At 33.6% G+C, this 26,345-nt stretch overlaps 1 protein-coding gene across 12 annotated transcripts in view; it reads right to left on the minus strand.

The window, feature by feature from the left end:
• The window catches only part of LOC143244968 (ras GTPase-activating protein raskol-like), a 147,909-nt gene that overhangs the window by 35,247 nt on the left and 86,317 nt on the right, over positions 1-26,345 (minus strand). For 6 of the 12 annotated variants that reach the window (XM_076490590.1, XM_076490587.1, XM_076490593.1 and 3 more), the window contains 6 exons: positions 12,007-12,116; positions 8,899-9,017; positions 6,742-6,960; positions 3,412-3,513; positions 2,728-2,829; positions 1,437-1,516 (listed from right to left, as the gene is read on the minus strand). In XM_076490590.1, coding sequence (XP_076346705.1) covers positions 1,437-1,516; positions 2,728-2,829; positions 3,412-3,513; positions 6,742-6,960; positions 8,899-9,017; positions 12,007-12,116 — 732 coding nt within the window. The remainder of the gene's footprint in view (positions 1-1,436; positions 1,517-2,727; positions 2,830-3,411; positions 3,514-6,741; positions 6,961-8,898; positions 9,018-12,006; positions 12,117-26,345) is intronic. The other 6 variants (XM_076490591.1, XM_076490588.1, XM_076490598.1 and 3 more) reach the window with 2 other exon arrangements.

Genomic DNA, 26,345 nt, shown 5'->3' on the forward strand with positions numbered 1-26,345 from the left:
TATAATATTAAACTCTTGAATATTTTCCTGCATAAACACTCAATCAGGGAACTACATTTTTCACTCAGCTTTTGCATTATGCTAAGGTTTATATTTAGTATGATATAAGTCAAATAAAAGTTAATTTATGATACATCTACACAGATAAGTATAACAATGTTAACTATAATATCAGAGATGCCAACTATTTCAAATGATTGAGCGTAATGATTGTAGGCAGAGCTCTTTCACAGTTGTAGCCCTTTTAGATTTGCTAGAAACAAGACAATCTGGTGAACGAGGCCTCTTTTTTTTTTTCCACTTGTGAACGATCGCATTGGTGTTTCTATGCCGCTTAGAAAACGAAAAATACCCATCTACGCGAGCGCTGATTGGCTGACAAGCACTGATGACGTAACTATGGATTCCCCCACGTACCCAGTATGGAGAAGCACAGCACTCAAACTATTGGTAGACGTCGGAAGTACAAATATTTTTTATTATTTCAAAAACAAACATGATTATCGCAAGTAGCCATTTGGACTATGTCTTTTATTTATTATCAAAACTTATTTGTATCTCACTAGAAATTTTCTTTTCACTCTTTTCAAGCCCTGGGGGAACAATTTATCACTTTATGGTATAGGCCTATATAATATACAATAATTTGGGAGTTGCAACAAGTCGTAATATTTGTCTGTATGAGCGTATAGTCGAAATGTATACACCAAAATCGTAATGGTTGGCATCTCTGTAATATATTTCTCTAAGATATATCAGGTCTATGCACTCCTTCCGTTAAATTCTCTGCTAGCTTATGTATATCAACATGTTTTTTTACCCAAACATTATTGGTGGCTGCTCCAATGTATATATAAATGACTAAACAACCATCATACCACATTGTTTTTAAACACCTACACTTCATATTTTCCACTTATTACACAAATATTATTTTATTGCCTCAGTTTACTTCCACTGTACAATTATTTACACATCATGTTTTATATCCAACTATCACTCTATTTATTTCATTCCCCATAAACATTTTTATATCAACTTTTCACTCACTCAAATTTTTATAATCTCAATTCATTTCTCACTTTACACAAACACATATACACACCTTTGTTCACTCCTCAGTCATCAAATATTCACTTATTTATTACTCTAAACATCTAAATATCAATTCATAACAGTCCTCAATCACTCTTCATTTTAGTACATAAGTGTAACTTTTCACATTCTGCATCTACATATCTCATTTCACTCATCATACAAACACCCCAGTTTCTCACGCTCATTTTTAACTAAAGTTTCAAGAGTGTACTAAACATTATTATAATCCATTATGATAGTTGTTTTGAATAAACTACATTACAAAAATTATTTAGAAAAGCTAAACTTAAAACTACATATTAACACTTTTTTTTTTAACTCTTGTAAAACCAACCTACCTATTAGTTTGTTTCTTCTCTTCTTGGTTTCTGATTCTCTATATAAGTTTACAATTACACTTTCTATCTTCTCAAGTTGACTGAAATAAGATTTGTTATTATTAAGAAATGTTTTGGGATCACAAAAATGTAACAAATATCTTTTCCTATAAATGTAGCCCCCCGCTAGTACAGCGGTATGTCTCCGGATTTACAACGCTAAAATCAGGGGTTCGATTCCCCTCGCTGGGCTGAGCAGATAGCCCTTTGTGGCTTTGCTATACGAAAAAACACACACACCTATAAATGTATTTTGTTTGAACTCTCTTTTAGTAATCCTGCTGTGTTAATCAGAAAAAAAGTTTTAAAAATACATATAAAAGTCAGTTTAATGCTTGTTTGTTTGTTTTTAAATTTCGCGCAAAGCTACTTGAGGGCTATCTGCACTAGCCGTCCCTAATTTAGCAGTGTAAGACTAGAGGCAAAGCAGCTAGTCATCACCACCCACCACCAACTCTTGGGCTACTCTTTTACCAACGAATAGTGGGATTGACTGTAACTTTATAACGCCCCCACGGCTAAAAGGGCGAGCATGTTTGGTCCGATGGGGATGCGAACCCATGACTCTCAGATAACGAGTCACACGCCTTAACCCACCTGGCCATGCTGGGCCAGTTTAATGCAAAACTAACATTGTTGACTACTTGTTAAGGTATATTTTCTGTATATATTGTGTTTGTGTATACTTATGGAGTTAACAGATCATTAGAATATCTTATGCTAAGCAAGTGATTCTTAAAAGAAAATCAAATACAGGACTCGTAGCTATTTGAAACATTAATTAAACCTTAAAATAATATTGTACTTACAAGTACTTAGGTAAATAGTTTACAATTGGAAAGCTATCAACAAGTACACAATAAAAAGAATTAATAATAACAAAGCACAATTTGTAAGTTCATGCACTTAGTACTGTATAAATGTATTACAGTTTAGTGCTTGTAAGGTTTTATCAGAAAGAGAAACAATAAAAAAAAAAAAAGTTGTTCAAACAGACATAAATTACACATAAGTTACACCAGGGGTTCCCAACCGGCGACCCCCTGTGGGGTCGCAAAGCCTTGGCATGGGAGTCGCGTAGCCTTGTTAGAAGTAGCTTGGGATAACATTAATTTTATTTCATCAATTACATTTTCATGTCACGAGTGCCAAAAGGTTGGGAACCCCTGAGTTACACCATATTTTAACGAAGTTTTCCTAAATTGTTGTATAAATAGTAACCATAAAAAGCCTTATACAAAATTATACTTACTTGAATTCAAAATGCTCTCCCCAAAAACACATATCAGCCATTATCTGCTTAGTTGATGTTCTATTATATAGTTCTTGGCCTAAACACAGCTCACAATAGTACCTATACCAATATAAAGTTTAAAACTATTTACAAACATTAATTTTTTTTTTTTTTCAGAGAGCAAACACCATGTGAACACATTTTTAATCACCAAATGAGATTGTTATGTCTCCTAATTTTCAACCTATTTATTAAAAGTATGTTTGTAGATATACTTCAGCAAAAAGAATTAAAGCTTTTGCAAGTGATGTTCACACACATATACCAATCTGTTGAACAAATCACTTAAGATCTATAATTTTCTTTGCTTTTAAGCACAAAGTTACACAATGGTCTATCTGTGCTCTATTTACAGTGGATATCAAAACCCAATTTTTAGAGTTAAAATCCACAGACATAATTCTGAGCCACTGAAGGGCTAACAAAGATAAACCAAATATTTAATGTGTGAACTAATCCTTTGTAACAAGTTAGTCATCAGTTATTTGACACATAAACCTTTTTGTATATAAACAGAGTTTACTGTTTATAGCACAATACTGTACTTTGTTTTTAAAGTGCAAACATTTATGTATAAAAAGAAGAAAGACATTAAATATTTTGCTAAACAAATAATTTGAAATCAAGAGTTCTCAATCTTACTTTTTTTTTTGAGGAAGCCCTTTAGCTTCTAAAATCCATATGATGAGAGAGTTGTCCACTCTTCGTATGTTTGAATTTTGCTTCAATATCGATTCTCTCAGCCTTTAGAAAAGAGTAATGCACCAAACTGGCAGTCAAATCATAGTACAACCATTTAGCTTGATTATCACAACAAAACATACTGAAGGTTTTTCTTATCATTGAACTACAGCTATTGTAAGGTCTGTAATCTATTTATTGTAAGAAGTTATTATTTCTTTCTTCAGATGCAGGTATTTGTCAATATATAATCATCTTATACATAGCTCATAAGCTAAAAATAGCTTACAAGTTTCATTCTCACACTTAGTTCAACTATCTTGTCTAAGTTTAAACTGTAAAGTATGATATAACTCAATAGTTGCATGAGTTGCACAAGGTGTTTATCGTTGACTGACTTGTGAAATAGTGTTGTTACAGACATGTGACACCAACATATGCTGAAATGCAGTACATAAACATGTTACTTTTCTGTTAAGTTAGATAAATAAAAGAGAAGTCAGTAGTTTTTCATCACTATTGATTCCACTGACATTTCTAGTGTCTGATTAGATTTGTAGTTCAGCAAGCACATGTCACTTGTCCAGTGTTTATGAAGAGTTTTGTGTAATACATCTTTATGTGTTAAAAAAAAACAGTTCCAAGAATTCCTCAATGTTTCATCACTGAGCTAGTCGAGGCTACTGTCAATGACTTAGTCATGCATGTTATGAAAAAAGATAATCGTGGTATTTCATAACATATTGAAAGTTTTCTGTTCAACATACAATTATTGCTACTGTAATGTCTGTATATCACAAAACAGTGGAGGTTTTCTGATCATTATGTTACTACAAATGTTACAAGGTTTGTCATATATGGGTATCACATTACACCACTGTATTGTTACAACTGTTGTAAGGTTTGTAATCTGTATATATCTCAGTATAATGAAAGTTGTTTGACAATTTTACTACTACAACTGTTGTAAAGTCTATGATCTGTTTATGTCACAATATATTGTAAGCCTTCTAATCATTGTGCTACGACAACTTTAGCATCCAATTTATATCACAACACACTGGATATATTCCTATCATTCCACTACTAGGGTTGTTGTAAAGTCTGTAATCTATATATATGTATCACAACATGTTGTAGCTTATCTGACATTCATTCTTCTGAACTAAAGATGCACATTTTCAGACATCTGTATTGGTAATACTTGAAACCTATGGTCTATGATCTATGTACTGATACAGTTAAATAACTTATATAGTTTGTAACATAATAAATAACTGTATGCATGGCTCTGTGCTACAATCAACTTATACTGTTTCAATTGCACATCACAATGTTATATAATACATGGGATTAATTGCACTTTATAAAAATAATTTGTATATTCCAACATAATGGCAAGTTTCCATAGATGTTAAAAGTAATATAAGTAATATTGGAACCAATTTGTTTAGTAGCTACGTATTTGCCTCATTGACATTCCTCATTCATCCCATTACATAAATATGATTGTTTCAATTTAAGTGTGATGTGAATTGGTGTTAAATTTAGTTATGTTTAGAAACAAATGATTATAGTAGATTTGTTTATGTAACTCTATACAAATCATAGATTGTGCAGTTCCATCATTGTGAATTGGTGCTTGTAGTATTGTGTCATGTTACTAGAATCTTTTAAGTTTTTCTTGTTGTTTTGACTGAGTATTATTGCATCGTAATATATCATAGCAGGTACAATATAGCCTAAATCAGGCTGTAACTGTGTGTACAAAATGTGGTTCAAGTTAGACTCAGTTAACTCAATGGATAAATAAATCTGTGCTGAGTGATTGTGAATACAGCTATAAAGGGTGCATTGTGTCAGTTTCTAAAGTTACATTATCACAGATTGTATTGAAATAACACAGTATACAAGAAATAATTTATCTTGTCAGTTGTGTTCTAAAGTGACTGAACCAACTTGTATGGACTTGTATGACATGAAGAGACAACTATTTAAAATTCTGGATACAACTCTGGAAACTAATAGTGTAACCTAAATGAAATTATCAACAAATATATTATAAGAACAAAGCATAGATGAATTATTTGTCTTGTCACTTGTGTTTGAAAGTAACTGGACCAACCTGTGTGAACTTTGATGAAAAGATAATATTTAAAGCTCTGGATACAACAATGGTAATTAACTGTGAAACAAATATCTGTATATACATTTGACTTGTTTTAATATATTATTTTGAAACAAGTGGATTGTGTTGTTGATATTTATTTCCAACAAGTCACAGACACCTACATTAAAGAATACTGCCTACAATTATATAATATCCTTACACATTCCCAGTGATATGCTGCCAAGGAAGGCTCACAGTTGTACAGACATGTTACAACATTTTTATGTGAAGGTTACAGTTAGAAAAACTGCTACAAGATATGAAGTCGAAGGACACAACATTCTGATAGATTGTTTTCAATGTTCTGTTTCAAAGCAAGAGAAAAAAAAAGAAACAAACAGTAAACTAGGTAGTAACAGATTTTTCAAATCATACTTTCATGCAAATGCAGAGCAACACGCTCCTCACAGAATGAAGGCAACAGTTACAGAATCTTTTGACCCAAAAACATAATTGCAAAAAACTTCAGATATTTCCCAATACCATTAAAAGATAATGATCAAAGATTTGGAGTTGATAGAATTAACAAGTCCTACACTCACATACATCCTGCCAAACCTTATATTATTTCATGTGGAAGATGACCAAGAAAACTGTAAAAACAACAACTGAATCATATTTAATTGCATTCCAATCAACCTTTCAATTGTCTTTGGTATAGTAAGAGGTAGTCTTAGAAGTAAATATCCACACACACATCGAATGTTGTTTAAAACTATGTGGTTACAATGGATATCACAGTATCAGGTAATAAACAGTACATAATAATAATCATCAGATGAATATAATTACCTATGAACAAGGGAAGCATTGAACTTTCAATATAATTGTTATAAAGTGTGATTACCCTTCAACACCACACTTATACAACATTCAAATATAATTCAACACTATAAGCTTGGCCTTACTCTTTAGTTTTCTACTCTCAGATTAATGACAAAAGATGGAATTCTTCCAAACTGATGTATCACAGTAATGTGTTAAACCGAAAAACAGATTTATACCACATTTCTTTTCTCCATTAGGTAGACAATTTTGGTGATAAGAAAAATCTAAAACTATACTATGTCTCAGATTTTTATTTGTCAGGTACACTTATTTAATTTCCACATAAATATTACCTTTGAACCCAACTGTTTCTTTCTTCCTCTGAACTACAGGAGTAGTGACGAATCACACCCTCCCTAGAACATAATTCAAAGCATTGTTCTTGTCCACAGTAATGTCCTGAAAGTGGTTTAACAACACACTGGGAGAGATCAATATCAGAGATTATTCCAGGATTAGAGAGAAGTAAAGACTCATGAGACCTTGAAGTACGAAGTCCAGATGGTGGGATACTGAAAAAACAACAACAACTAACTATTGTAAAGGAAACAATTTATATGGAGGTAATAATTTAGAAAAATATAAAAAAGTTACATAAGAGAGCCTATTAAATGCAGAAAAAACTTCACATAAATTTTTTGCAGATGTAATGAATCAGAAAGAATAATCTCAGGAATCACATTTTTATGTAAGGTTTATCTTAATTGCGGTAGTGCTTTAAGGCTCTTACTTTGTATTTTTATTCTGGTGGAATAGGCTAATAATGCTCCTAAAATACACATTCTTTATGCTGGATGCTTATTGAGCAAATGGAGAAAAACTTTTATGTTGTGTTTTACTATTTGGTCATAGTTTGTTTTATGCTATGAAAGGGGTAGGAATTAAATAAATGTCTGATTATATGAACAACTGGCAGAAATTAAATAAATGTCTGATCATATGAACAACTGGTAGGAATTAAATAAATGTCTGATTACATGAACAACTGGTAGGAATTAAATGTCTGATCATATGAACAACTGGTAGGAATTAAATAAATGTCTGATCATATGAACAACTGGTAGGAATTAAATAAATGTCTGATCATATGAACAACTGGTAGGAATTAAATGTCTGATTATATGAACAACTGGTAGGAATTAAATAAATGTCTGATCATATGAACAACTGGTAGAAATTAAATAAATGTCTGATCATATGAACAACTGGTAGGAATTAAATAAATGTCTGATCATATGAACAACTGGTAGGAATTAAATAAATGTCTGATCATATGAACAACTGGTTCATTTTATAATTTTTACCTCATAAATTAGATTTCTATTCATGATGCAGGTGAGCAAAGTTATATTTTTTTCTATATAACTAGTCATCTGGATAATATATTCAACTACATGGTTAAGAATTACTTTTTGCAACTAAAGCTCTGATTAGAATACCTGGTTGTAAATTTAATTCAAAGCAGCATGTGTTGGTACATATACTTTCTCATACTTTCAGATTATTAATATAAAAAATTAAACAGATCCTAATGTTTTTTTTAGTTAAAAGGTTGACCTAATTTCTGTCTTACTTAAATGCATTTCTTTATTTGAATAACAGGGAGTCTATTCATACTTAACATTTTTTAATATGTAGATTTCTGCTAATAAAGATTTCTAATAAAGCTCTATAATATATCAACTTTACCATTTACCTTTCAAACCACTTTAAAGTAAAAATTATAATTTGAATTATTTAGAGTTTAAATACAAATGATTATTGTAAACAAACTATTTTTGGTAATAATTTACTCTATGATTGTCCTGTGAATTACAGAAACCATAAGTAATTTACTACATAATGGATCTATGACTTGTGGAAAAGAAAGTTGATATAACCGAGGAGAAACAAACAAACAAACAAAAGAGTATCATACATCCAAAGCCAAGTACAAGAGCTTAGAATGTTTGTTATTAATGTTTAACATGACAGTGCATTATATTTTGTGCAATATCTGTAGAAAACTAATAACATTCAAATACGTGCATGATTGTTTGTTTTTAGAATTTCGCGCAAAGCTACTCGAGGGCCATCTGCGTTAGCCGTTCCTAATTTAGCAGTGTAAGACTAGAGGGAAGGCAGCTAGTCATCACCACCAACTCTTGGGCTACTCTTTTACTAACGAATAGTGGGATTGACCGTCACATTATAACGCACCCACGGCTGAAAGGACGAGCATGTTTGGTGCGACAGGGATTCGAATCCGCGACCTTTAGATTACGAATTGAACGCTTTAACCTACCTGGCCATGCCAAACCATTACGTACATGGCCAGTACTAAATATACCTTCTGCTCTGATGTTACAACCGTTTAAAATAATAGGGTAATAAATTTTAGGTACATATCAAAACTAGTGTTATACTGTTAACTTATAACGAAAAACTGCCCACTCATGATTTACACTTACAATAGGAGCTTTCTATGTACTTGCCTGTTCCCATCCATTGCCCCTCGCTTCCGATCCAGCTTGGAGACACTTTTAGTCCTCTTCAAGGGAACCTTTGGTGTGCGTTTTGAGAAGATGCTCTGAAATACAGCATTGATTACATTCATTGTCTGTTAATAGCACAAACGTCTGAAAAATTATTATAACGGTAACGGGTTTCTCATTTGGTTGACTTGAAGATTATTACACTTTCTGCTTTAGTTAAAACCGCAGAAAAATTCAATTTCTAATTTGAAACACACACACAGGTTCTGGCGAATTATGGAAACCTCAACAATAAAAGCTCATTGTGCTGAGGAAGTAACAGTAAAGCAAGGGTTACTGATGTTATTTATTAAAAAGAAAAACAACTAATTCTTAGCCTTATTTGTTCAATAAGAAACTACAATTATCTCTTAAATGATCAAGTTACACGTCGAATAAAAGAGTAACCACGCAAAACGTTATACATTATTATTATTTTGATATCACCCAATATTGTGTTTTTTTCCTCCTTCAGGTACATGTAACCCAAATATCAATCTAGTTCCACTGACGCAACGAATATTGCCTTTGCTCGATTCTGTAGCTAAACATCACAAGCAGACAAACTGCCTTTGTTTTTGTTTTACTTTTACTTCTAATGTGGATGTGACCTAGTTATAGATTAAAGTATGCAAGTACTGAAGATGAGGAAAAATACTAGAAGTAAAATGCTTTGTTTCTCTTTACTTTCTGCCAAATCTCTCGAGATCTGTAACCCACAAATTGTTTTGGATTGCTTTTTTAAATCTAATTTTAAGCCTGTTCTGGTTGCTGCTTTTGTTTTATTAAAAAAAACAACAACTGCACAATGGACTATCAGCGCTCTAGTACACTGAATGGAATATTCCTTTTGGTTATAGCGTCGTTATTTATTGATGTAATTAACTTATTCCACTATAGTCCTATCCCAAAGAGTGAACTCAGTAACATTTAAATTGTTATCTTCCAAAGCTCAAAATTCTACCTCCCTCCCAGTCTGCATTTTTTATTATTCTAGATGTCTACAATACGTGTCTCAATATATACTGTATAATAAACATGTATCACTAAGACTAATGACAGTTTTATGAGAGGTAATACTAGAAGCAGTGGTATTTTAATAGGAGCAATATAGTAAAGATGAACAGATGGTTTTATCAAGATAATATTGGTAGTTGGGCTTGGCAATGGCCTGGTGATTATGGAACTCGACTTGGAATCTGAAAGTCGTAAGTTCGAATCCCCATCGTCGAACAATCTCATCTTATATGGTTATCGTCTGGGCTGCCAATGCGGTTGTAAAAATTCTTGTCCTTATAAAAATATCATTCGACCAAATATAATTTAGATTCAGTTCATAACGGAGAGCAAGAATACTAGTAAGTAGTGAGAGTTTATCAGGATAATATTGGTGAGTTGCTTGGTTTGGTTTGAATTTTGCGTAATGCTACACAAGGCGCTACCTACGTCAACCGCCCCTAATTTAGCATCGCTCACCGCCATTCTTAAGCTACTCCTTCACTAACTAACAGTGGATTGACCATGACAGTACAACGCTCCCGCAGCTGAAAGAGCAAGCTTGTTTGACGCAAAGGGGATTCGAACCCGCGACTCGTAGATCAAGAGTCGAGCGCTCCACCTATCCGAGGGCTGGTAAGTAGTGTCGAATGTGTTACAAGGAATTTCATCCTAGAAATACGAGTAAGTCAACTCACAACAGTTATAACAGGTGATAACTATACAAATGAGACGTCACTTACAGCAATAATAGCTACAAAACATTGTGATGGAAGTCAACACAACAACAGCAGAAATTAAACTTTTGGAGATAAATCACCTTTAAAAACTATGGTTGTGTTTTAAGGTGATATATTTTCAGAAGTTTAATTTCTTTATTTTATCACCTTCGCATTTTTCTACTTATTTATTTGCACAACTAGAGTAGGGCTACTGACAGAAATTAGAACTCGCTCACACCAACAATGCAATTACAACTACTGCAGTCTTCCCTTTCATAAACACGCCTTCTCGAGAACCCTAATTTGAGTCGTAAGACGGCGAATAGTTGCTTGCCAGTATATCTTTTCATGATATATTTTCTGGCCTCCAATGTGAGTTCGAGACCTGTTTCACGTTAGGCGAGTGCTCTAACAGCTCAGCTAAAGGGTTAACCTGCCAACGCTAGATAGGAAGTTACTTTAATAACAAGCGCAATTAGCGATTGCATACCCTCGACCCACTGCGCCTTCCCCAGCTTGCATGCGCCTGTATTGGATAACGTAAATTTTTACCGAAAAAAACTCAGAATGAATCCCCCGGCCCCTTTTTTTCAGCGTGATGAGGAATCTCAACTTTAATATTTCCATGAAATGTGTTACAAATCTGATCAAACTTTACAGAGTTATTAATCGAAAATAGCATAAATACCATCCCTCCCCATTATTAAAAAGCGCCTAAAAATGATCCAGAATATGAATCAAATGTAGAGAGAACCAAGGCTGGACTTAGGCGAGGTCAATGAAGCAACTCGCCTCAGGCCTCGCGCCACAGTGACCGAGTCAATTGTATACTTCCAATATCTAAACTCGAGAAACTAATCCTAAATGTTCGCCTGAGGATCCGCATTCTCCTGGGATCAACCCTGGGGAGGACCCCTATATTGACTTCCCATCTTATGTGAAATTTTCTTGTACATTGGTTTATTAACTTTCGTGAAAAAGCACGCGGAAACAGACACGTGAACATGATTGCAATATTCTCTCAAGGTTAGATTGAAATATTTAGATAATGCTCGTAAAATACACGTTCTGTACACCTAGTGCATACTGACTAAACGGACAGAAACGTTTATGACGTGTTTTGATATGTGATTATTGTTTTACACTACCAAAGAGGTAAGAATGAAATAAATATCTAGTGATATGTTTTTATTTTTCATTCTGATGTTGAGGTGTTTGGCTAGATTGAGGAATAAAACTGACTAACCGATCTCAAAAACATAAATTTATTAAAAACCGACGAAAATAAAAAATGCCATTTGTTTAAAAGTGAAAATTTTAAACTTACGGTAAAACGCCTGGTGGTAGGACTGGGAGTCTCCGCACTTCGTGGTCCCAGTACAGGAGAATTCGGCGCGCTGCCGCGGTGCCGTGATTTTGTCCTCTCGTACGAAGAATCTGTCAAAGAAATTGAAAATAAGTGGGCCCATTTTACTCGCAAAATACCTTTAAACTACAGCCCAGTGCAGAAATTTGTAGTAACTTGAACATAGATTTTAAAGACAACTATATTTTTCACTCAAAATGCGTATATTTCACAACCACAAACACATAATTTCAAAGTTATTACCTCAATCATTTCAGTCACACCTTTGAACAAGTGGTAGTCATTTTGTGACAAGAACAAACAATACTCGTGTAATGAAAAATGTTTTAGCCTCTCAGTACATGGATAAGACAATCTTGTTTTTTTTTTATAACGCTTGTATAAGAAAAACTTGTAACACGTGTACTACGAATGATTTCAGATAACATTTAGTGATAAGGTTAAAAGTCAGTTACAAGTAATCTAAACATTTTGTTTAATAGAAAGTCATATATTTACACCTCGAGTCCTTTCGACCAAATGCAATACAAACAGTAGAAGATCCTTTTTTGTTGTTAATACCCCAAAGGCTACCCAAGGTAAACACAAAATACTACGAATTTATAGATGCTACTTTCTCCAAAATGGTGTCGAAGGCAACTCGCACCACAATACAGTAATGTGTTGTCTGTCTGTCAGTCAGTAATTCGACGCTAAAATTTCACATAAGGAACTTTTAACGTTGCAAGTTGCACTGTCGTGACGTTAGTAAAACGTGCATGACATATGAACTTCTAAAGAAGGAAATTAAAATAATTGTTACTGTTAATTTTGGTTTTGTTAATTCTTGAAACAGAACATTTTCTGGGATCATACGGGAGTACATCTAATATATATTTAATGTATTTTAGGGTTTATACAATACAGAATAATAATAATGAATTGTAATTATGGTTAGATACAGTGAGGTTATATAAAATATATGACAAACACCAGTTAATATACTGAACGCATTCACTCTCTTCCATTTCGTTTGCAACGCACTCTTCATTACATGACTGATCTAGAATGATTCAGTAAACAAATCCACAGGGGGAGGAACCCAGGTGCATTGAGGATACATTTCCCCTCTTTAAAAAATAAAAACGACACTATTAAAATATATAATAGAGCCTAAACATGCAAGAAAGGTTGCAGCTGTCAGCAATCTTACTGTCTAGATTTAAGTTAGCATTTCTTTTTGACGGATCTTTAACAATACAAAAGGTGCGTTTTGGGGTTTCTGCCCCTCCACATTGTAACACTTATGCCGCCTATGAATAATTCTACAATTCTATCAGTTATAACAATGTACGACTAAAGTTTTCAATTAAAAGTTAGCACCATTTAGCTTTATTAATGTCGATAAACTTTTTTTCTCTATTTCCTAAAATATTGACTTCTTCGCGATCCATTGTTTCACATTCTACTGTCCAATTCTGCTGCTCTTATATGGACACTGACGGAATACAGGTGTAATCTGGGTTATGTTCACAAAACAAATTATTAAGTAAGGTATTAAGTAAGGACACGAATATAAACAAACGAAAATTAAATAAGTCCTCCTTATACAGCAACTAAAACAAAAATTAAACCAATATAAAGGAACACCTTTATACCTATACTAATTAATAACCTAACATCTACTGCGACGCCCCCTACAATCCCGTACCCGTTTATACTCTTGTCCCTAAGACATGTGCCCGGCATCGGTCATTTGCAAACTCTCTCTTTGTTAACCTGAATATGACCGAGAGAGGTCGAAACGTTGTTCTCTGGTTTATTAGTAAAAGTGTTAATACCCATACCAGCCGTCCTGAAATACATTAATCTGACTTCTTTTTTACTGTTGACCAATACATACAAAAAGAAAGAAAAGGACACGAGAAACCGGATGTAGGAAAATCAGTCACAGGAAAAAAAAAGAGTCAGAATTTAAAAATACATGTTTGAATTTTTTTAAGTCTATAGAAGTTATATTATCGAGTTATTCCACTAATTTATGTGATGACTGATCTCATATATACCTCTTTTCATAACATATCATGTTATTAATACAATAGATGACCAATTTAAACGTTTTTATTACACTTCTTTACATTGCGTTTAGGTATTAAAAATGTGTTACTTTTTTTCCTAGCCAAAATTGTGACTTTATTTCCGACTACCACGAAACAGTCGATATCAAAATACACAATGTACATGCCCTACGGTGTGAGATAAATAGACGTATTAGAGGATAAATCAAAAATACAAAACCTTGATAAAGAAACAGTAGAAGACGGAAAAAAACAGGCACAGCTTATATGTTACTATACAAGATAAGTTTCACTTGTTGATTTTTAACACACGTTAAGGAAAGAAATTCAATGCTTATTTGTTATATGTGTGTGTGTGTAATGTTATAAGAAGGTTCAGTTTGTTTAATCAAGATATTTTGTTTATTAAACAATTACTACGTTCAGTATACACATTACACAAGATTTCCTTACTTAATATGAACTGAATTGTCATTTCTTTGTTTTCGTTTTTTATCAAAGTGAAAGTCTGCAACTTACCGGATATGACGTGATAGCAACCTTAGAAGATAAACATCTCATGTCAACTCCCAGACGTTTCAATAAATCTCATAATCTTTGTTCAGACGATTAAAGGTCAAAGAACCACAAAAAAAACTCAGTTTGAGGTATTTCTTTCAGCATTTAAAACACGAAGTTTTTATTTTACACATATAATGTATACTATCTTATCAGTTACGTATCTGCCCTTTGTTCGTTGAAAGTGTAACGTTTAGAGCTTCGGAACAATTTAATGAATGAATTAATTAAAATAAGCAATCATCACGGGTTCTAAGTCTATACACATTTAAAGTCTGGTGTTCATAAACTCTATATTGCCCAGAACACTTTGTGTGTACAACTATTGTAAATATATACACTCATAAGTAATAAGTATAAATTGATGTATACCATTAAATAAATAATTACACACCATGACATGTACAAGCGAGTAAACTTTTATTAAGCACAAAATAATACACAGTAATACAACTGATTCGACTTAATGTGTTGAAAATTTTTTTTTTAACAATTTGTGTTTCTTTATTTTAACACGTAATTTTATGACGTTGATGACGAAAGCAGGCGAACGAATAAAATCAAGAGAAGTATTCATAAAAATCATTAACAGATTCCTAACAGGTTATTTTACTCGCTTCTAATACGAAATCGGCATTTAACTAGTTAATGGGAGTTTGAAAATAAAATATCTAAAATAATGTATTATTTAATATCAGTATTATATTTATACACGTGTCGAAGGTTTTGTAGAAGCCTGGCATGGCCAAGCGTGTTAAGGCGTGCGACTCGTAATCTGAGAGTCGCGGGTTCGCATCCCGGTCGCGCCAAACATGCTTGCCCTTTCAGCCGTGGGGGGCGTTATAATGTGACGGTCAATCCCACTATTCGTTGGTAAAAGTGTAGCCCAAGAGTTGGCGGTGGGTGGTGATGACTAGCTGCTTTCCCTCTAGTCTTACACTGCTAAATTAGGGACGGCTAGCACAGATAGCCCTCGAGTAGCTTTGTGCGAAATTCCAAAAAAACAAACAAACAAGGTTTTGTAGAAACACACATTAAAATTAAATGTTGTAATTCGTTTTGTGTGAGAAATATAATTATCTCTGTGCTTGGTCAACGCATTTCTTCAGACTCAATAATTATAAAGTAACAACAAAAAACTCTCACAAGAATACATTAAAATCGGAATCATGGTCACAAGGAACACAGATTTGAAATTTAAAATAATTACACGAAGAAAAGCGTGTGTGTGATATCTAACGTAACAGATCCGTAGACATAAATGCATTTAGACTTACGTTTATATTCTGCATCTATCTTTAGACTTAAGTTTATAGTCTTCATCTATTTTTAGATTAAGAGTCAGATGATGATATAATTACATGTTAACATAGGTTTGATGTGAACAGAAGGCCTAAACTCGAGACTGTTAATTAGAAACAGTTTGTGATGATCCTTACAACAACAGCATACAGATTTACTTCTTTAGACTTGTAGTCACATGAATCTGGTCTATACGATATAAAGAAAACTTATACAAGATAGGGTCGTAGCTAGAAGTTTATATACGTGGTGGTTGATGAGGGTGCTAGCTACTTTTAGACGTACAGAAAGAAACGAACGTTGAAGCCATACTGGAAGTCCAGGAAATGCTTCCCCCAAGAAAATGGTAGCGGGTTATAGGCACCCTCGCAGCCCTGACTGAGAGCTTCATAATATTGTGATACTGTAACACGTGTTGCTAATGGGTCTATACAGCTTAATGTGAGCTTATATGAAGTGTTAAAGATTGAACAAAAGATAACGCTTGTGTATGTAATTTTGTGAATCAATAAACTCCACAATGCACATTTTATACAATAAATACGTAAACATCTTCGTGAAACAATAACACAGTACATGCCCTATACAACTTATGTTATATGAGACGCTGTGGAACGTCCAACTTTTAAATAGTAGTAGTAAAAATTTACACTTACAGCTATCACTAAGACTATAATGACTGAGGCTATAATGTTTACACAACATTAAATATTACGATACAAGAAATAGCAAATATACTATAATTTTAACTTTTGTAATTGTAATTAAATGAACAAAATTTGTGAAAATGAAACGGACAATGACCACTAATCAGTGGAAGACAGTGAAAAGGCAGGAGCTAATTGACAGAAATGAGAACTTTTCATGAAATGTAAGGCCTTTTTTTTAAAGAGGGAAATATATTAGAGAAGGCAAAAGAGACTGGGTTTCCTCCAGTATACAGGGTGTAAAACCACAGAAGCAAACATATCCTCTGTTATTCATGTCCAGTTGGTGTTATAAACATTTTTACGATATGAAACTAAACATCGACCTGTTGCGTATTGATACTTAATAGCACATCAACATCAGTTTTTACTATAGATACCTACACGTCCCTTTGTGCAATTATTTTTAATGGATACTTCTTTTTTTCTCTCAATAACTCGCTACAAGCAAGGCATGGAACCGGGCGCGTCTTTTTGTATTCGTTCATAATTTTATAATACAGAAAAAGAGCACTTTTAGGGCCATAAAACCGGGGACTTGAATGTATACCCCCTCTCCATGTCTGTCACTGACAATAACACTGTAAAAAAAACAATCTATCACATCACCCACCCTTTCTTCCTTGATAAAAAAAATTAATTCTTACCATCACTATCACAAAATATTATCCATTTAATGACATAAAAATATCACACTTGTTCACACGCTTTACGAGACATCAATTTACTACCAGTTAAACTTCTTCGAACTACGCACTTTTGACAAATAAAAAAAATAGGTTTTCAATTTTTTTTCTTCCAGATGACACGTGTTTCAGAAGGACAGTAGTGACATCTGTGTGTAAGTTTTATATATATTTATCAAATATTGGTTACACATTTATTTGTAATTGGGATACTTAATATATTGAATTAGCAAGAGCGAAGAGGCTTAACTAGAGTTACTAAAATACAAAAGTCTTACCAAGAGATACGTGAGGAGGCTGAAAACTATGTAATTACAGAGAACATTACGAAATTAGGTTATTCACACATTATACCTTAATTTCATTAAAATGTTCATCATTGCTTGACGAGAGTAGAACGAACCTCCTCAAATTAATTAAATAGATAAATAAATAAATTATTTGGTGAATAAAGTTCAGAAGATATTCACCATTTTGTGAGTGCTACTCTAAAAAATAATATTTTTAAGATTCAGCTAAATCAACGTAGGTGTGTGCATGCACGTGATAAAGTGTTTAGCGATTACGCATTACAATTTCTTTTTCGAATCCGGCATGGCCAGGTGGTTAGGGTACTCGATTCGTAATCTGAGAGTCGCGGGTTCAAATCCCCGTCACAAAAATGCTAGCTCTTTCAACTGTGGGAACCTTATAAAGTGATGGTCAATCCCACTATTCGTTGGTAAAAGTTAGCCCAAGATTTGGGGACGAGTGGTAATGACTAGCTGCTTTCCCTCTAGTTTTACACTGTTAAATAAGGAACGGCTAGCGCAGTTAGTACTTGCGTATATTTGTGCGAAATTAAAAAACCCAGCAACAAACAATTTATTTTTGTAACGAATTTACCGTTATACGCTTATTTTAATACATACGGTTGTTTCAGTATATTTTCTCTTTTGCATGTGACGTATGTTATTGACTGTGTACTGCACAAGTCCTGCCTGTTCTCGAAATTTGTAGAAGAGTTTCGAGAGTGATTGTGTGTGTGTGTGTTTTTTTCTTATAGCAAAGCCACATCGTGTCATCTGTCGAGTCCATCGAAGGGAATCAAACCCTTGATTTTAACGTTGTCGAGAGTAAAAATCAAGAACATCTGTCTTATGAAAACACTAGCCTCGTTTAAATTGGTGTTGATTGTTCGAGAAACTTGCATGATTCATATAAAAGCAGCTTAGTAGCGAGAGTCAGTAGATGAAGAATATTATTGGTCAGATACAGTCAGTATGTTATTGGCTTCGGAAGCTATAGTTGTGAATAATGACTATTAATCAGAAAACTACATAATTTGACTAGAAACGTTTATTTTTGATACGTATTAGCAATTTCTGCTCTTTTTTTTTAAACTCTTGTTATACAAATTTGCACAAAATACATTGGTTCCATTAGAATAATATTTAAAGTTTCTAAGTATGCAGTTGTGCTATTTGAATAATAAAGTAATTATAAGTTAAGAAGTATTTGCAATTGATTTTCATACACCAGTCACAATAATATCTGATCGGTGGCGCTTCTATTGTTTTTTATTTGGGAGGGAAGAGGTAAAAATTATGTTTGTGGTAGAAAGAAAAATAGTTTTACGTCAGTGAGAATCATAATATATAGGACTGAAACATGCTGAAAGACCACGTCAGATGGGGGAGCCGCTAACAGCAGAGATCTCAGATGGATATTTGTTCTCTACATAACCCCGATGGACACGTCCCTGCGTCTGACAGATGAATGTATCTACTTACAAGCTCACGTGTTGAACAAAACAAGCATCAGCTACAGAGCAAGTGTATTTACAAAACATAGTCAATAACCTTAGAATGGAGAAGCTATAGATATTTGTATTATTGTACTAGTTGTAGCACGTATACTATCATTAGATTTATAACCAATCTGTATTATTCATACATCACAGATTTTAAAAAAAAATGTTCCAGTATTAACCCGTAATAAGTTTGCTCACTCACGTAATTTCTATTTCCACGTCGTTTTCTTTTATGATACAACAAGCTTTATTTCCATTTCGAATTTATTCGACAGGTATCAACACCAAAGAATCAAAACCAGTTGAGTACAAACACGGTATAAATCAGCTTAAACTGATCAGTAACAAACAACATTAACGTCAGAACTAAAACAGGAAGTTCTTATGAAATTTTCTGAGAAATTCACTTTCCTTATTAGGCCTAAGGGTACCTTTCTTTGGTAGCTTGCACTTAACTGTCCCCTTCTCTATCCACTACGTTATTATGTACAAAACTAATCAATTGTGATCCCAGTAACACTAAAACAATTCGTAAAGACGTGAGCCTCTCAATACCTGTATAATGCCAGCAAGTTCAAAACAAACAAAGTTGTTTATTTATTTTTTACACAAGTAAAAAACAACAAGGGATTTCGACACACCCATATATCACACAAAAATACTGACAAAAGTTATAAACGTACAATGTAACTAAACACTCTCCATCTAATCTTCCGCCACTTAGTGCTCAGCGGCAATTATGTGTGTGTTTTCTAATAGCAAAGCCACATAGGGCTATCTGCTGAGTACATCGGGGAACGGCAAGTACGTAAGCTTACAATAATAAAAAAAAAAAAAAAATTGGTTTCGATACCCGTGGTAGATACAGTGCAGATAATTCATTGTGGAGCTTTGCGCTTAACTACAAACAAACCGAGTGTTTGCCTGCTGCTGGGATACATTTAGTTAAATTGATTAAAAATAATTAAATATATTAATTGAAAATTGATAAAATAATGTTGTGTCATTGTTACTTAAAATATTGATTAGTAAATAATTAAAATTGGTAATAATTACATGCTTAATTTGATTAGCACCTTAACAGCTGTTGATTATGAAAACTTATGATATACACAGCGACTAGACCACTATTATGTGTCGTATCCAACTGTCCTCATGAGCTCTGGTATTGACGAAAGATCTTGTCGTCACTGGACCCAGCAGATACGTTGTGCTTGAGGTGTTTTAACATATCATTTCCGTTCACTCATGGGTTCTTATAATTTTATTACCACTGCATGTCTTACCTTTTCTAACTTGTATGTTAAGCGCATGCTCAAGACACCGAAGATAACATTAGTGATAAATATGTTTTACAAAAGTTGAATAGACAACGATATTTTTTACTGAAAGAAACTACAATAATTACTGTAAATCGATGTTTGTCAAATGAATAATAAAAAAATATATTTTTTTCTTTATATGCAAAACCGCTACACTCACTAACATGATTTCAGTTATGGTAGCGATATAACGTGACGGTCAATCCCACTATTCGTTGGTGAAAACGTAACTTAAGAGTTGGTGCGGGTGGTGTTGACTTGCTGCCTTCCCTTTAGTCTAATACTGCTAGGTCAGGGTTGGCTAGCGCAAATATCATTCTAGTAAGTTTGTTTGTTTTTGAATTTCTCGCAAAGCTACATGAGGGGTATCTGCGCTAGCCGTCCCTAGCTTAGCAGTGTAAGACTAGAGGGAAGGCAGCTAATCTTCACCACCCACCGCTAACTCTTGGGCCACTCTTTCATCAACGAATAGTATGATTGACCGTCACGTTATGACGCCCCCACAGCTAAAAGGATGAGCTGTAAAAGGATGTTTTACAATGTAGCAAAACAGGAAAAAAGGTATGTGGTTTGGATTTTGCAAACAGTTTCAAGTTAGCCGTCCCAAATTTAGCAACATAAGACTATAGAGAAGATAGTTAGTCATCTCCACCCACCGACAACTCTTGGGCTACTCTTTTACTTAGGAATAGTGGGATTAACGTCACATTACAGTGCCCCCACAGTTGAAAGGATGAGTATGTTCGGTGGGACGAGGAATCGAATCCGTGACCCTCAAACTGCAAATCGAGCGCATGCACTTGTAAAGCTGATATCATTTTTAATTAAGTTATTTTAATTCTACATACATCCTAACACTTTCTGATTTTATTTAACTTTTTAAAATCAAAATAGTTACTTAAATACCCTAGAAATTCAATGAAGACGTCTCGTTTAAGATAGAGGTCAAAATCCCTTTCTTGAGATATTGTTATAGCAGTATTGCACTTGAAATAGGCCCGGCATGGCTAAGCGTGTTAAGGCGCGCGACTCGTAATCTGAGGGTCGCGGGTTCGCATCCCCATCGCGCCAAATTTGCTCGCCCTTACAGCCGTGGAGGCGTTATAATGTGACGATCAATCTCACTATTCGTTGATAAAAGAGTAGCCCAAGAGTTGACGGTGGGTGGTGATGACTAGCTACCTTCCCTCTACTCTTACACTGCTAAATTAGGGACGGCTAGCGCAGATAGCCCTCGTGTAGCTTTGCGCGAAATTAAAACAAACACACAAACAAGCAGTTGAAATAACTGTAGATTTTGTTCTCGTATAAATAATGTAAAGTGTATCTACGGTAAGGTATAATCACAAAATATTTATAAATTTCTGCACGTATTTAACTCTTTGATTGCAGATGCTTTAAACGCACTCTGAATTTTTGCGAGCTACATATTGTATGCAGCACACTCACATTAAATTGACGGAGGCGAACCGCACTCTAATACGGCGAGCGAACACTCAATATATTAATGATATTGTAGTAAACCGGATATCGAAATGTCGTAAGCATGGGTTAATCCTTTTGTTCAGGTAACAATTGCATATGGCAATGGTTGTCTCAAGGAAGCTTGTACCAATTTAGTATTGTTTTTACGTCTACTTCCATCTCAAGAACTGACGTTGATATCTGTAGAAAATGGTAGAGTTAGTGTTTCTTTTCCTTGAATGTGTTACTTAGGGTATTGTTTGACGAAGGTAGTCTAAAGATAGTGGGATACTGCACTTGGGACTTTTCCTTGGAATTGAAAGTGTGGTATTTCATTGTTATTCTTTGTACTTCTGACCTTTGCAGTAGACATTTAGAAAGTTTTCTCCAGATCCAGCAGTCAGTTCAGTTATTCGATAAAAGTTAGATGCTGGTCAATAAGTAAATATACAAACACTATTACTTTGAATAAATATTTTTCTCTTATTTAATCATGTTTGCTTGCTTTCCTTTGCTGTCCTTGTTCAGTTTATTACCTGCAAAATATTTCTGGAACCTGGTGAATTGCGCATATTTATAACTATTTGTCAAGTATCATTGTACCCAAACACCAAAGTAACGATTCCAAAAGTTCATGTAACAGTAGCAAAAATGGAAGTTCATGCTACGCTAACATATCTCAAATCATATCTTAATGTTACAATAAGTTTACGTTTGGTGAATCTGTAACTGGTCGTTTACTCTTTTATCAGTCTGGATAAATAAAATAATCAAAGCGTGAAATTTATCAAACTGAACACAAACTAGTAACCAAAGGACGGTGACAGTGGTGTCTACTGATGGTGGAGGTGCTGGGTGGTAGCGAAGCCTTAATTTTTCTTTTTTTAGAAATGTAAAACGTCTGGTTAATGTACAAAGTCGGCATTTTGTTGTGTTTTTTTATTCCTCATAGCACGCGCTCTTCCTTAGTTATTTACAGTTAATGTAAGAATTCTAAAACGGACAAAGTAACCAACTGTTCGTGTATTTTTTTCAAATTAAGGCTTAACTTTATCCCTCCCCATCCTACAAGATTTTGTTGAAACTAAGTAGCATATTATCGTCTCAGAAATTATGCCCTTCAGTGGCACTGCGGACGTACAACACTTGAAACCAAATTTATATACTCGTGGTGGGCGAAACATAGATAGCCCATCCTGTAGTTTTGTGCTTGATTACAAAGAACAACTCAGAAGAAAAAAAAAAAAGAGATTTTTCTAGGATTACGTAGCGTTGGAAAGAGTGTTTCAAACATATTTATTTAATTAGTTGTCTTTTCGAATTTTGCGCAGAGCTACACGGGGGCTATCTTTTATAGCCGTTCCTAATTTAGCAGAGGGAAAGCAATTAATCATCACTACTCACTATTAACTCTTAGGCTTCTCTTTTATCAACGAATAGTGGGATCGACTGCAAAAGTATAATGTCCCCAAGGGCATATTTAGTGTAACGGAGATTCGAACCCGTACCTCTCAGATTACGAATCAAGCCCCTTAACCACCTGGCCCTGCCAGACACACATACTTACACAATCAGTGAGCTATATGTATTTCGTATTATCTTTTTGGCTTCTATTTTAACTCCTAATATTTGAATTATAAATAAACAAAATCTAATTAAATATTGAAAAAGAAGGACATAGATATATTTGAAATATTGTTAAATCTTTAAAACAAATTATATAATTCTATCATCCCATATGTAATGCGTACGTGTAAACGTTGTGTTTTATAAGTTTTAATCACGAAAATTATATTTTTAACTTTAATTTGCCTCTACATGTTTAAGCAACAAGTATGTTGCGTTTAAACATTACCGTGCAGTGATAAATAAGTTTAAATATTATTACAACATGAGTTGTAATTATATGTCTGTAAGCGATATGCCATTAAATGATCCAAGTTGAATCCATTGTGATTCAACATCCCAATTTGCAGACGATGTGGCGATTTAGAAAAGTACTGCTACTCCCTTGACTGCCACTTTTGAATCAAATTGTCAATTAATGTCAAAAACACAGGATAAAAAGAAATGCTCCTAAAACAAATCTTGTTTTATTTTCAAAATCAATTAAAACACTAATAAATCATCCTAAAATATAATTAAATGGAGTTTCCTAAATGTCTTTACATCAGCACAATTTCTTGGTATATCTTACGATTCAAAATTAACGTGCAATAATCATATTACTCAAATGGGGAATAAGTTATGGCAATAAGCAAACCGTGTTAAGAGATTAACAAGTAGAACTATGGAGCCACGACATAAGATGTAATTAAAATGTACAAACAAAACATTAGACCGGTAATGGAATATGTCTGTCCTGCTTGGATTAATGTAGCGCCAACACACGTAAAGAAACTACAGAAACTCAATGCAATAATTACCACAGTTTACAGAGTACTAATATCAACAAATATTAATTTCATACATAAATATGCAAACATTAAACCAATCAAACACAGACTTGAAGATGATTGGCTACAATACTCTGATCAAAATTTATATTGTTTGTAATTGAGCACAAAACCGTATAATTGGTTATCAAAATCCGGTTTCTAGCGTTGCAAGTCTGCAGATATACTGCTGTACCACTAGAAAACAACAAATAAAAAAATAAATAAACGAACCACTAACCACGATAGATATTTATATAATGAACGATGATGATAGCTTTTAGTATCTTTCCGCACTCAATATGTATTGTAAGAAAAACATCCATCTGTACTAGTTCTTAACTTTTAGTTAGAATTAAGTGTCACTTGTGTATTTAAAAGAGTTTTACACGTGAAATGCGCGACTAATAATTATTTCAAGTGACAAAGTGACATTTTTACTATATAACTGTTTGCGAGTGCACGGCCAAATTAAGATAAATAGAAAGATAGCAGCACTAAATGCTGCAGTCTATTCACGGATATGACGCTGAAGACAGAAGTAAAATCATTATTCTACGTCAGTGTTAAGCTATGGTTTCTGGATAAGCTTCATCGCATTTCTAAAGATAGCACTAAATGCTGCAGTCTATTCACGGATATGACGCTGAAGACAGAAGTAAAATCATTATTCTACGTCAGTGTTCAAGCTATGGTTTCTGGATAAGCTTCATCGCATTTCGACAATTTATTAACAATAGTCAATGAGGTAGGAAGAGGTTTGGATCGAACTTGACCCTCCAGTTCGTGCACTGTGAACAAAACACTGACACAGACAAACGCTTAGACCGGAACTCTTAAATAAATTATCTTTATCTATGTTTTCTCACCATAAATTTCTACGAGTGAGTCGCTTAATTTCTTAGTGACGAACGAAGTTATTTTAAATAATTTACATTTATAGTAAATTATGCATCTCTTTTTGAGTTTATGTACGTGTGTGTATAATATTTTTGTACACGCGTGTGTTTCAATGTTAGACCAAAGGTATTTAAATAAGCAGCTAAATATTGCATCACCTTGAATACGTTACTTAATATTGTTAGTGAGCTCGAATATAATATATATATAACATTACTGTCTGTCAGTGTGATACCTTCGTATGATATGGATGGATCATCACTAAATTTGGTTCGAAGGTTTGTTGGGTCCATGGGGTTGTTTGTAATTAAGTATAAATTTAAATAAAGGGCTAACTTTGTTCTGCCCACCACGGTTATCGAAATCCAGTTTTTAGATATAAGAGAAGTAACTTTTCATTTCCTGAGTTAACTTTTTATTAATCATGAATATACATTACTTACGTCCAAGAGACGGATTCTTCATATAGTAATAAATAAGTAAGTAAAACAAGAAATCTCATAATCCAAGCGTAAGCCTTTCCAATATATCCTTAAAGAAATAAGATCTATCTTTTGGAAGAATTCGGATTTATTAAAATTAAAGATTAGGTTGAAAAATCGCGAAGTTTTTTTTTTTTATCGTTAGCTTTACGATCTGACGAAAAATGCTAGTTCGAAGCGTCATCCTTCTTTAACTAAAAATATAAAAACCTGGCGATTATTAAACCTATTATTTTTTATATTTTTTGTCGCTTATGTGGTTTTAACTACGTTTCTTTATCGGATTTATTGATATGTTAGACGTTAAATATTATTAAACACTGATATATGCAGAATAGTAAGTTATCAAATATTGTTAGGTCAAAGAAAATGAACACCTACGTACTAAATATTGTTAAGATGGTGGTTTATGATACTAAGAAAGCACGTATAATAGTAGAGCAGCGTTGATCAAATTACATTTTCAAATAAAAACACAGAAAAACCCTAAAACCGCAAATGTGTCAGTATGTCTGTTATAACAACGAACATTTTCTGGCAAGACAAATGATATTCTATACATTTCCACCAAGAGTCATCAAAATCCAATCATTTT

This window comes from Tachypleus tridentatus, chromosome 2 (assembly GCF_004210375.1).
Source record: "Tachypleus tridentatus isolate NWPU-2018 chromosome 2, ASM421037v1, whole genome shotgun sequence".
NCBI lineage: Eukaryota > Metazoa > Arthropoda > Merostomata > Xiphosura > Limulidae > Tachypleus > Tachypleus tridentatus.